General features: G+C 41.7%; 1 protein-coding gene across 2 annotated transcripts in view; it reads right to left on the bottom strand.

The window, feature by feature from the left end:
- PCSK5 (proprotein convertase subtilisin/kexin type 5) overlaps positions 1 to 13,679 on the bottom strand; it is a 460,751-nt gene that overhangs the window by 190,963 nt on the left and 256,109 nt on the right. For both annotated transcript variants that reach the window (XM_031014780.3, XM_031014779.3), the window contains exons 11-12: positions 5,445 to 5,562; positions 3,436 to 3,624 (exon numbers count right to left, since the gene is read on the bottom strand). In XM_031014780.3, the coding sequence (XP_030870640.2) occupies positions 3,436 to 3,624; positions 5,445 to 5,562 (307 nt within the window). The remainder of the gene's footprint in view (positions 1 to 3,435; positions 3,625 to 5,444; positions 5,563 to 13,679) is intronic.

Here is a 13,679-nt window from a genome sequence, read left to right as displayed (position 1 = left end):
GGGAAATATTTATTGCTCTTACCAATCATCTCTGGCAAATTCCTTCTAAAACCTGACCTCTTCATTTTTTTTTCCCCACCACGGAGACGGACTGCCTTGCATACCAACATGAAGGACACCAGGACCAAAGCAGGCCTTTGCTTCACCTCCTCTCCACCCCTTTCTATGCCCTTGTTCCCAGCTCTCCATTCTGGGAATGTGCTTTGAAATGGGGCCAAGGTGAGAGGGCATGAGGCCTCCTTGCCACTAGGTCAGAGACTCAGAGGTTTTGAGGAGAAGTTTCCTCTAATGAAATGAAAGCTTCAGAATACTCCAGATGGATAGAGTGCCAAAAGAAACTGTCTTTCTTTAGCTGCCTCGGTAGGAGGGACGCTACCAGTGTCAAGCACAGCAGGAACGGGGGAGCCAGGCCTTGGAAGGTGGCCATTCATGGTTTTGGGACTGGGTGCAGCTGTTTCACATGGAAGGGGTCAGCTGCTCAGAGCAATAATTCTGCAGAGCTTGTAGACAAATGAATTCACAATATCCTTTACATCTCTTGGGGTCTCCAGCCCCCTCCAATCTCCAGGCTGTCTACCTCCCTTCAGTGGCTACTTATTTTCAGGACTGAGATGGAGGATAAACGAGAGCCACACTTGAAGAAACTGCTCCAGACCAAGAAGACACATTCTGGGAGCAAACTTTATTCCCAGGTGGTCTTGATGAGGGAGACTGAGGTGCGCTATAGGAGTGCCGGTCACCGCACGTCGGAAATGCCTGTTTCTTTTCTCCGACACAAGTCACGCAGCACTCTTGTGTTCAGCACTTTGCAAAGAGCAAAGCAGATGTCGGCTGTTGAAGAATGCATGCGAGCCTGAAGCCAGCAACACTGCAATCCACCAAATGCCTGTGATGGAATCCATAGCTCCTCTGCTCACAAGTTTCCTCACTGACGTCATTTCAGGGGAAGCCAAAAATAAATAGCGGAATATGCAGGAAGAGCCCAGACAGGCTGAAGAGGTTGAGTTTTTCAAGCAAACAGCAACAGCGGAGGGACTGTTTCTCTACAAGGAAGGGGGCTCGGGGGAACACGATCCACACATGTGAAGCAAACCTTTGCACTTCACAGTATTTCACCGGGATACATTTTCAAGTTAAACCCAGATGAATAATGGTAAAGAAAAGAAAAAAAAAGCAAGAAATAAAGGCCTTCCCTAGCTTCGGTAACCACAGCTGGAGAGACTTTCATTAATCACGTAATTGTGTATCTGAAGTTTTGCTTGCTGGAAAGAAACCTCAGGCAGGTACCTGCAATTACCCTGCAGGCGGCCTGCTGAGGGCTCTTTGTCTGCAGTGGGAGGAGGACATGAGGAAGTGCCCAGCGATCCTATGCTGAGGAATCCTTATGTTCCTTGCACCTGCATACACTTATTGTGGCAAAGCTGCACATCACATTTAAAGTACTAAACCCAGGTTTCCCATACACTAATGGAAGACGTCAGATTTGAAAGAACACAGCAAGTCTAAGCACAGAAATAAAATGCACATGAAGATTTCAGATTCCGGGCTGGGCGCAGTGGCTCATGCCTGTAATCTCAGCACTTTGGGAGGCCAAGGCAAGAGGATCACTTGAGGTTGGGAGTTCAAGACCAGCCTGGCCAACATGGTGAAACCCCGTCTCTACTAAACTGGCTGTGGTGGCGTGTGCCTGTAATCCCAACTACTGTAGAGGCTCAGGCAGGAGAATCGCTTGAACCCAGGAGGTGGAGGATGCAGTGAGCCGAGATTGTGCCAACACTGCACTCCAGCCTGGGCAACAGAGCAAGACTCCATCTCAAAAAAGAAAAAAAAAAAAAGATTTCAGATTCTGTACTCCTAGTTGCTATAAGCCAGAAAAGTTATTGTTCTCTCCTTTTCTCACTGTCCTATAGTAGATGAAGTTAGGGATTTTTAAAAGCAACTGGCAAGTTCAGTCTCACTGTTGGCCGTGCAGATTTTCATGGGCCTCTTGCCTCTCAACACCTCTGGCCTGTTGTTAGTGTTCTAACAAAGATCACCTCTGCCATGGTCACCTGGCGTGTGGACAAGTGGCTATGTCTACATAAAAGGTTGACTTTCATTTGAACTATATATGCCACTGATAAGAAAGTTTTTGCTCCCATTAAATGTTCTTCTGAGAGAAAAAAAAATCAAAGAAGCTTTAGGCTTTGGGCTGTGGTTTGTCATTTAGAACCACCATGAGAACGAGGATCACAAGAAAAGCTGACATCTCCCCTCTCCGGTCCCACTTGCTGACAACTTTCTCCCATGCTCCCAACCACTCAAAAAGCCAAGGGAGCAAAAGAAAATGAGTGATAGAACATTCTGGCCACATTCTCTCAGCAGGATCTTGGCCTGTACAAAATAGAGTTACTTATATGCTGGGGAAGTGTTTTGGAGGAAGCAGGGAGGAGAGGCTAACAAGCGAAACTGAATACCCTCTAGGGCAATAAAGACTGAAGAGTCAGCTGGGCGCGGTGGCTCATGCCTGTAATCCCAGCACTTTGAGAGGCCGAGGCGGATGGATCACGAGGTCAGGAGATCGAGACCATCCTGGTCAACATGGTGAAACCCCGTCTCTACTGAAATACAAAAAACTAGCCAGGCATGGTGGGGCATGGCTGTATTCACAGCTACTCAGGAGGCTGAGGCAGGGGAATCGCTTGAACCTGGGAGGCGATGACTGCAGTGAGCCGAGATCACACCACCGCACTCCAGCCTGGAGACAGAGTGAGACTCTATCTCTCAAAAAAAAAAAAAAAAAAAAAAAAAGGACTGAAGAGTCAACCTTAAAAACAGGGGTCAGCAAACCACAATCCTCAGGCCAAATCTAGCCTGTGCCTCTCTGTAAGTGAAGTTTGATTTGGCACACAGGCATGCGTATTCATTTATATTGTCTAGGTGGCTTCTGTACTCTAATGGCAGAGTTGAGTAGTTGGGATAAAGACCTGGCTTACACAGCTCAACACATTTATTGTCTGGCCCTGTGCAGAAAAAATCTGTTAACACCTGCTTTAAAAAATTAGAATTTCCTTTAAGTTTTGAAAGTAAGTGCTTGGGCAAGAGAATTCGGTTAATCTGTAACGAATGACAACAGATACTTAATGGTGGGGGAGGGGATATCAGAGGCCTTACGAGTGAGTGCTCTGCAATTCTTTTGTAGGATCAAGAACAAGTGGCCTTCAATTTTTCTACTGCATCCTTTTCTTAGCCAACTATTAAATGCCCCACTTTTCCACGTCTACAGATTATAGGCAGCTTCACACTCTCTACTTATGAGCAGTGAGATCCTGACATCTAAGCGCCCCCTCTGCTGGTTCCCAGGTTAGGTGAAAGCAGCAGCCGTTCCCTTCTACCTAAGGAATAGCCGAGTGTCGCTGTGACTACTACACTGGTGGGCAGAGACCACTGCTGTACCTGTTGGCCAAAAGCTGAGACCTAGTTCCAGAGGGCGAGGTCAGGTAGATGGCCAGGTCTCCTCTCCTGGGGTGGGTGATGGTGATGCGCACAACGACGTGCTCCAGGTAGTTGACGTGGCGGTTGGGGTTATCCGAGCAGCCCGAAGCTTTGTAGATGGAGCGTACTGCACTGTTAGGGCGGATTGTCCTGTAACAGAGAGAGATGGGGAGTTTGAGCAAATGACATCACAGACCTCAGGTGAGTGAACCCGGAGGCGTGGAATAAATATACAATGTAAGATAAGCAGCTGATAGCTGGATACTAAACAACAGTGCTATCACCAAAATAACTGGGTCACTGAAAGGATTACCAGTTAGTGGGAAAGATGCAAGGGAGAGGTGAAAAAGGAACAAGGTTCTTTCATCTTCATGAGGGTAACAGATCTCAAACTGAGTATGCATTGATATCAGCTTGTTAAAACACAGATTGCTGGCCCCAGAGTGTATGATTGAGTAGGTCTGGGATGGATCTCAAGAATTTGCATTTCTAACAAGTTCCCAGGTGATAGTGACGTAGCTGATCTGTGGAATACACTGTGAGAACCACTTACCGTGGTACAGTGGAGGCTTGGGGATTAGCATAAAGGGGGTTCACATCCCTTGCTCTGTAACCCACCAGCACATTCTTCCCTCTTGTCTATAGGTTCCCATCTTCCTCTCTAGCTTCCTCCTGTGCCACAGTTCCCCTTGAACACTAGGCTGCAGCCACAATGGCATCAGGTTCAACCTCTGGGATAATTCAAGTTTCCCACCTTGGGGACTTTGCACACACTACTCTGCCTGAAGTACTTTTGTTGTTGTTGCTGATGTCCCTATGGCTAACGCTTCTTCCTTCAAGGTCAAAGCTTAAATTTCCCCTCCCTGAGACCTTCATCGAGCCACAGGTGAAAATATGTCCCCTATCTCTTATTTTTTACATTTTTTAAATTTCCAACATTCGTTTATTAGAATTTGTAATTATATACTTATTATTTTTTTTGGTGTGATACCTCCATTAGACTGTAACCTCCACAAGGGTAGGAAGTATTACTTATTCTCCTTTTTATTCCTAATGTTTTGCTCAGTGCTTGATATTCAGTAAGTGCGAGAAAAATAGTTACTTAGTGAATGAGTTTGTGAATGAATAAACAAATAATTCCTTTGATTCCATTTCCACATTTTTCAAATGAGAATAATACCCAAATTGTTACACAGCTTTAAGAGGAAAACATACATGAAGTGTCTAGCCCTTGGCATGGCCCATAGTAAGTGCTCAATAAACACTGGTTAACTTTCCACCCTTTTGTTTTTTCTGTCTCATTCTTTGCCACAAGAGTAGAATGAAAATAAACTCAAACAACTTTAGTTGATTTACTTCTGCTTCCAAACAAATTTTCTCAAGAATGACAATGTCTCTAGTTTCATCATCAACCAAAGTTCAAACATATTTTTCAGAGAGAAAAGTCTCTGAACAGAAAGCCAAGAGCAAAACACTAATAAGCCTACTAAGATAGAATCCTGTTGGCAAACCCTGTCAGCACAGCCTCCAAGTTTGTGCCACTAAAACTGGGGAATAGGCCCTGAAAGCTGTGAGTAAACTGCAATCTCATTTACCGTACATTTTGTACCACTCTTTGGATAACTACGCAGTATAGAGTTGTTACAGTTTTTAAAAGTACACTGACTTCTGGAGAATACTTCCACCATCAAATAGAAATATCGACAGTAGAAAACTTTCAAGAGCCCAGGGGTAAGCATATCCCCCAATCCCTTTTTTAAAGATGCTTTTCTTTGAAGGATTCTTGGGCTATACTAGTATGAATTTAACCGCTCAGAATCCTAGCCGTTCTATTACCATTTCATAGTCACATTAGAGAGAAACTTCAGAAGCTTTTAGCTTCTGTGTGCAACAAGAGGCTGTCTTGAGCAATTGACTGGCTTGCTCTATTTTGGGGCATTGTCATGCTGTTTGCCGGCAGCAAGCATTACTTGATTTGTCGGTCTGTGCTCTCCACACACACGTGCTGCCGGGGAACGGTGGTCCACTTCTCTGCCTCCATCACCATGGCTTCTGCGTCCATCAGTCCAAATCCATAAAGATGGCTCACTGTGGAAAGCGAGAGACTGGTCAGCTTCACTAAGCTACATATGTCAAATTATAACGTCACTCAGTAGAGACCCCAGATACCACCCTATGGGATCCTAGCTATCTTTCCAGCAATGATTTGAGAAATAAATCCAGCAAAACAAATACATAATCATGTCAAGAAAATAAGACATATGTACAGTATTCATTGACTATCTATCACTACCGGTAATATGCCTATCATTTATGAATTGTTACTCCATGCCAGGCACTAGTCTACAGTTTTACATTTAGTTCTCCCAACAATCTTCAGATGTTAGTGCCATTATTATATCATCATTCATTAATGAGAAAGCTGAAGAACAGAAAAACTTGGCCAAGATTGACTAGCAAGTCACTGGTCGAACTAGATTTTAATGCACGTAGTTTTTCTCCAGGGCCCCACTGTTTAATCACTTGCATTTAAGTGATGACATCACTGCTTTCATAAGATAAAATAATTAATAGGTTTAAAGAGAAGTAACAATGTATATGACTTCTCATAGTGCAAGAAGAACTTACATACAAGAGATACTAACGTTCTGACATATCTAGTAATTAGGTTGACTACCTTAGAAGACATAAATTATTACCTTTCTTCTAGCATATACAAAATTTATTAAACTTTATCCAGGAAATATTTGGAGGCCTCTAGACTTTTATGCCAGCTTCAGGTCTTTGAATCTTTTGGTTCTCAGTTAGCATACCTATTGATCTAAAGCTGAATTTGACATAACTGTCTCAGAAACTTCAATTAGATATAGGAATACTTGACTGATACAGTAATATATACATGTGCAGGTCTTTCTAAAAATACTTTAAAATTCCAGTTGGTACTTAAAATCTCCACTTCTTATTGAACTGTCTCTTATAACTTTATATTCAACACTATGTCATATTTCCAGTTTTTGTCTAAAACATTTTTTATTATCTTCACATGAATGACTTTATGCAAACATTTATGTAGCTGCCCATGCTTATGGATTACTTAAATACATCAGCTTGATTGTCGCGATGTGCTCAGATGTAGTTCCATTCTACTTGCAAAACAACCTCATCACCAAACCTTTGCTTTAGGAAGGCCCCTCTTAGAGACCCCAGTCAGAGGCTGCTCTTTCTGCCCCACTGCCTTTGTCCAGGCTGAGAACTTGGCCTGACAACCCCTCTTTCTTTCTCGCTGCAGAGTTAAGCCCTACTCATAAGTTCCTGAAGGCCTGGCTAGTCTATCTTTTCCTTCTTGAAGTACTCTCTGACCAATGAAATAGTCAAAAGACATTTACTGAAATTTGACTATCTGTGACCAGTGAACTTTTCTCCTTTCTACTCTGGTAACTAATTAATTTGTCAATCCATCTGCCCTTCTGTCCGTCCATCCATCCATTCATCCATTCATCATCCATCCCTCCATCCATCCATCATTTCTTGAATGCCTTTGATGTACCACACACTGTTATCAGGCACTGCACTTTTATCTGTGCCATCAATTGCATTGCCAATTAACTCTCTCTGTCAGCATATGTCTTTTTACTCCAGCTGCATTATAAACTGCTTGATGACAGCAACTGGGTCTTGTTTCTTTATATGTTCTATGTTAACAGAACTTGATGCACATAGAGGACAAATAAACTATAGTATATAAAAACGAACACTGTGCTAGGTTGAAAAAATACTGCCTTAATTATGCGATTTGCTAATCACATAATTCTTAGCAGACCAGAAAATAATACACAATTTCCTTGTTTGGGGATGTTATGATGTATCTCATCTACATTATTAAGTTCACTGAGCTCTATGTGAGAAAATCTGTGTAAAGAAACATGTGAATGTAAGGTCTCCTTACTTTAATATCAGGTACTTCGCCAGATAGGACATATTAAATAAAAAAAGTAAACCTACTTTGCTATGGCACGGATATATGTGGGAGTTTTATACAGGTACTTCTGCAATTTTTATTATTTTTTTAAATTAAAAAGTAAGCATATTCATTTTAAAACATCTTATCCAGAAAATAAACAAACTGAAAATTATCAAAAACCTTATCACAAGTTGATAAGTTTTATGAACAATTCTGAATATTTAGTTTTAGTTCCGTAACATCATGAGGGGTAATTAAAAAGGGACAGAGGTACTCACATGATACAGAAGAAATGTCAAATTTGGGCTTAAGGAACTAAACTGTGGAGATCTTTTGTAAAAGTTCATGAGAATCATTATGTTCTTACTCATCATTTAGCCATAGCCTATATACCAGGTCATCATGGACAGTTGATGGTATTTTTCCCCTACCCTGGGGAAATTGAAATTTTTACCAAAGATGTTATGTCAGGAGCTCTACCTCCGATCAATCCTTAAATATCCCCCACGCTAGTGTCAAGTGGTTTTTTTAAACTAGCACAACTCATCATTTTATTTCAGTTTAGGGAAATAAGATGAAAGATTCGATTGGCATGTTGGGGGCGTGGAGAAGGGAGGTGGGGACTTGGACGGGGCCAGGGCTTTGAGCTGTCACTGCAATACCAGGTACGTGCCCCACCTGAGCGCCCATGCTTGCACTCAGCTGCTCTGGCTCCTGTTTTCACTCTCCCCTCCTCCATAACTGTCCACCTAACAACCATGAGGACATAAATTAACATGAACAATCAGATACAGCAAACACTTCATGCCTGTTAACCACTTGAGTTAAGTAGAATAGCACCTTGAGACTTTATGAAGGCCATAAATTTGTTTCCTTTTCCAATTCAATTTCTACCCTCCAGAGACAATGTCTGTTCATGAAACACTCAAAGTAGATGCTCGGAAAAGAGGCTGACTAGCGACAGTTAAACTGCAGACTGGTCAACCGAAAAAAACTTCATACTAATATAATATTAATGAACAAGAAAACTGGTTGCTGAGTAGATCAATGAAGGTCACTAAGTCAATAAGGGAAATTGCACAATAAATGTGTTGGGCAGAGGAACTCCCTCAAAATCTGGTGTCAATACGGGAAAGAGCCATTATGCAGTTTGGAAGCACAATTTTTTATATACAATTTTCATACTCAAAATGACCTGTGAAGAGAGAAACATTGACGTTTTTGGTGACCATTTGAGTCAAGTCTGTCTTGCACATCTACTGTTACCCTGAGGGGCTCCCAAGGGTTCAGAATATGGTTCTCTCCAGGGGCTGTGAAATGCCTGGCTTGGAGCAGGGCTTTCATAAATATTTGTGAAATGAATGAATGGTACCTAGAAGAGAAATGTTATTTAATTCACCAAGTGTCATAAAGTGTTTACCAGGGAATTGTAAGGGGAAATTAAGAGGCCTGTTCTTTTTATTACTGATTTCTGTAAAGTCACCCTTAACATTTGAAATTTATTCAAGGATAGAGCCAATATTCACATTTTACAATGTACAATTATAGCAAATATACCATGCAAACAGTTGGTTACGATACGGCCATTCCATAACGAAAGTAATCTTATTTATGCACATTTCTCACGCCCAGTTCAGAGCAAAAGCTGAGCCTGAATATAATTTTATGATGATCAAGTGGGAGCCACTCTGTGCAAGCACTGTGTAAAATGCAAAATTCCATGAAATCAGAGCACTATTAACACTGGTGTGAACAGGAATCCCGACCAGTTCAAACAGAATTTTTCATTCCTAAGAGTGGGGGCAGAAACATTCAATTCAGTTTTAATCTTAGTTAAAATTCAAAAATCAAATATTAAAAACATATTGAGGGGCCGGGCGCGGTGGCTCACGCCTGTAATCCCAGCACTTTGGGAGGCCGAGGCGGGCGGATCACGAGGTCAGGAGATCGAGACCATCCTGGCTAACACAGTGAAACCCCGTCTCTACTAAAAAATACAAAAAATTAGCCGGGCGTGGTGGCGGGCGCCTGTAGTCCCAGCTACGTGGGAGGCTGAGGCAGGAGAATGGCGTGAACCCGGGAGGCGGAGCTTGCAGTGAGCCGAGATCGCGCCACTGCACTCCAGCCTGGGCGACAGAGCGAGACTCCGTCTCAAAAAAAAAAAAAAAAAAAAAAAAAAAAAACATATTGAGGGAACAAGTTATGTATACAGAATAATTAAAGATCTTGAAGCAGAGTTACTGGAGTACATTTCAGAAAGTAAATTTATTTTTTAGTGGAGTGAGGTAGGACAAGCTCTGTTTCAATAAAGGAGGTTTGCAAAACTTGCCTACCGTTATATCTGTTCCTTTAGAGTTCAGGGCTGCTTACATTTTGATAGGTATAAGATATCAGTTGAGGTCTCACAAATAGGCTCATTTATGCACATAAGCTCAGGAAAGCCGTTTCATCTTGCACCAGAAGTACAGCTAGTTTTTATTCAAAGCTATCCAAAGGCTTCCCTGCTTGAAATAGTCAGATGGACAAGAGAACACAGGAAAACAGTTAATATTCTCTGGCAGGTATATTCTTATTTTCTGATGAGACCAAAAGTGCTGAGAGAAGATAATTGTTAGGCACACAAGTAGGTAATTGCATAGTTTGAAAGCAGATTCAGTTAATATACGCAACAGCTTTAGCTAAGAGGCCTAAAAGACTCTATTCTAAACATAAGCTAGAAAGCTCAGCAGGAAAAGAAATAGAAGTTTCTGGGCATAAGAAGCTGTAAGCAGGAAAATTGGGTATATGTTCATCTCTTTTAGTGGACTGTCCTTACTGGAGCCAGCTATTTAACATTTTTAAAAAATTACACTGAATGGATATTTCATGATGACACTAACACAATTATTAGTAAATCACTCTATAAGGAATTGACTGGTTAAAAACAGTTTGAGCTTCCTAAAGTGAAAGAGGACCTTTCTGCTAAAACACAGTGTTATGCAGCATCCCGCAAACAAATAAATAAAATAGGGCAAACAAATAAAATAAGGCAAACAAGCAGCAACAAAAACTCTCTCCAAGGATCTAGGAGAAACTTTAAATTTTGCCTATACCTGAAAAAATGCAACTTAGTAACAACTATCCATTACTGAGTATTTAATGTAAAAGCCCAGCTAAAATATCTCCTATTCCTTAGGACCAGGGAGAGTAAATGTCCAGATTTGCTCAGGACTGTCTGATGTTAGCACTGAAATGCTTGTGCCCTGGGAATTCCCTCATTCCTGGGCAAACCAGGAGACTGGTCACCGTACGTGCAACTGAAATCGGAATGTGACAGTACTATGGAGAGAGAGTACTCTCCCAACTGTTAATATCAATAATCTAGTTCCTAGAGGGCAGTCAGGCATCCTGCACCTATATTTCTATTTGTTCGGATGCACATAACCATCAAAATATGAAACGTGGCCGATAAATTAGATTCAATTATTTGATTATTCGAAAGCATCAGTTTCAATATACTTCACCAATATAAGCTAATAATTGATCCAATTAATTATTATATCACTCAGGTTGTAAAGCACCTACTCTGTATTCAACACCATACTCAACAGTGAGATCCAAATGCAACAGAAAATAATTTGTGTTCTCACTCAAGTAGGAGGTGAGACAAGAATAACTTTATAATTTGAGAAACAATTAAAAGCACCAAACTGCATAATTACTGTAAGTATAAAAGGACATCCAAAGAGTAAGAAATCAGTCAAATACAAGGGCTATCAAGCAACCAGGTGTATAGTAAGTACTCAATCCATGTGAGCCAAGATCTGCAGTAACATAAGGTAACCTGAGGGGAAAGTGATCCATATTTGGATTGTGCTTTCATGCATGTGTAGGATTTAGTTAGATGGAGGATGAAGGTAGCACATCGCAGGGGCCAGGACTGAGCATCCTGGTTAGATAATTAAGTCTTTCTGTGGTTCGTTGAGGCACCGAGGAAACCAGCATTCCTGCAATCGGGCGAATGATCAGCAGGGGAAGGGGAGAGTGGTAAGTGTGCAGGGAATAGAGGGTGAGACCAGACTGCAAGAGAACTCAAAGACAACCATGATTGCTGGGTGTCAGCTGCCATCAATCAAGTTGTTGCTATTCTCATCTACCTATAAGTAAACCACCAGAATAAAAGGTAGTTACCCAAATTCCCGTCTTGAGGAGGGCTGCTTGATCTGTGGGCTGGGTAGAAATTCCGAACCAGAGATCAAAGAGCTGCCTGCAGCTGTTGCAGTCCTAGCACCTTTGGATTCTTTGATCCTCAATGTGCTGAACCACCTGCTCTGAAATAACTGCTCCCACCAGGGACCCTGTGCCTCCCTCACCTACTAATCAAACCAGGCCAAATGTGCAGGACAGGAGGAGAGCATGAAACTGAGAGGACCTGGGACGCTTTCCCAAGTTGCCACGTCCCACACGCATAATGTAAACACCTAAGTATGGTTTTTTTTTTTTTTAATGTAAAAAGAAACAGCTAAATATGAAAACAAAATGAAACTTCCTACGGAAGAAAGAAAAAGTGGGAAGTGATACTTTTCAGTCTCATGTCGGCAGTTTCACACCTAAATATCTGATAGTGGAAAGCCAGAATGCTCCCAGAAACACTTACTTCTTCCTCTGTCTTATTCCCTTCCTCCGCTATCTCTTCTTCGTGTACTCTTATATTTCAGTGCGAAAGGAGCATGAGCTTCTTAGAGAGAGATTCAGAACTATAGTTGCAATGTTTTCTTCTGCTGCTCAGTGCAAAAATGCAGACTCCCTTGGGGTAGTAAAACATAGCAGCTGGCACCTGTGTTCTGCTGCCTGGTATTTATTTATTATTTATTTATTTAGAGACGGAGTTTCACTCTTGTTGCCCAGCCTGGAGTGCAATGGTGTGATCTCGGCTCACTGCAACCTCTGCCTCCCAGGTTCAAGCAATTCTCTTGCCTCAGCCTCCCCAGTAGCTGGGATTACAGGCATGTGCCACCACGCCTGGCTAATTTTGTACTTTTAGTAGAGATGGGGTTTCACCATGTTGGCCAGGCTGGTCTCGAACTCCTGACCTCAGGTGATCCGCCCGTCTCAGCCTCCCAAACTTTTGGGATTACAGGTGTGAGCCACTGCGCCCGGCTGCCTGGTTTGTTTTTATTTTTCCTTTGCTCTTCCTAAAATCTCAGGCTCTCATAACAACTCCAGCCAGATCCAAACATGCCAGCCGTCACCAGTGCTACTGGGAACTTGCACATGGAAAGTTTCCAGATACTGTCTCCTGGGCCTGCACTTCAAAGCTACTCTTGGGGATGGGTTTGGTCAGCAGCTATACATAGTCAGACAGGCTCTTTAGTACAGACTAAGGAAATGGAGTTCAGGAAAATACTGCTGAGCTCCTCTTCTCCACGCACGATGTACTTCATTATACACATATAGGAATATAATGTTTATATATACACACACAATTTATTATATTCTATATGAACATATAGAAACATATTTATTACTATTTATTTCATTTGCAGAGTTAAAACAAGAAGGAGATATGTCTGCTTTCTGTCAAGGGCCTCTATCCATTTTAAGAAAAGAAAAAAGTGTCAGATGATTTTCTTATTTTCTTCTGACCAGTCTTCATTTATTTGCTCCCAGCATGGTTACAATAGGCAAGTAATTTGCTTAAGGTAATTGATGGGTATTTCCTGAACAGGAGTAGGAAAACTACTATACCAGCTTGGGGAGACCCAGCCATATAATCCACATCATATCCAGATCCCATTTTTGCTTGTTTTTAGGAATGACTGTCTGGACAAAGATGAGAACAAGATAAAAAATGTACTACAAGGGCCTTTGGGTAAAGGCTAGTTGAAGATTAGATTGACCATATGTCAGTTCCCCAGCCTAGATCTTCTTGATGTAAAACTTGAGCAAATAATGAATGAAATGGGATTTTGGTTAGCCAGCAGCCAAAATTCCTATTTGTGGATTATTTACATATTACTTTTAGATAATTCTTTATTTAATTTTCCTTTAGTTTTGCTTTGCTTTTCCCTTAAGTTCTCCTAAGATAAGGGAATAGAGAATTTAGTTGACATTTATTTCAAGTGAGTGCCTGTTTACTCAGTGGTTAATAGTAATTACAAAGATTTGGTTATTTCATCCAGCTACACATCCATCAGCTCACCTCACAAGGGGCCTTCTTCACCCACTGTTGGAGGTGATGATGGCAAACAAAGAAAAATTATTC

Source organism: Gorilla gorilla, chromosome 13, assembly GCF_029281585.2.
Source record: "Gorilla gorilla gorilla isolate KB3781 chromosome 13, NHGRI_mGorGor1-v2.1_pri, whole genome shotgun sequence".
NCBI lineage: Eukaryota > Metazoa > Chordata > Mammalia > Primates > Hominidae > Gorilla > Gorilla gorilla.
Note: the sequence above shows the minus strand (reverse complement) of the source record. Positions and strands in the feature narration are given on the sequence as shown.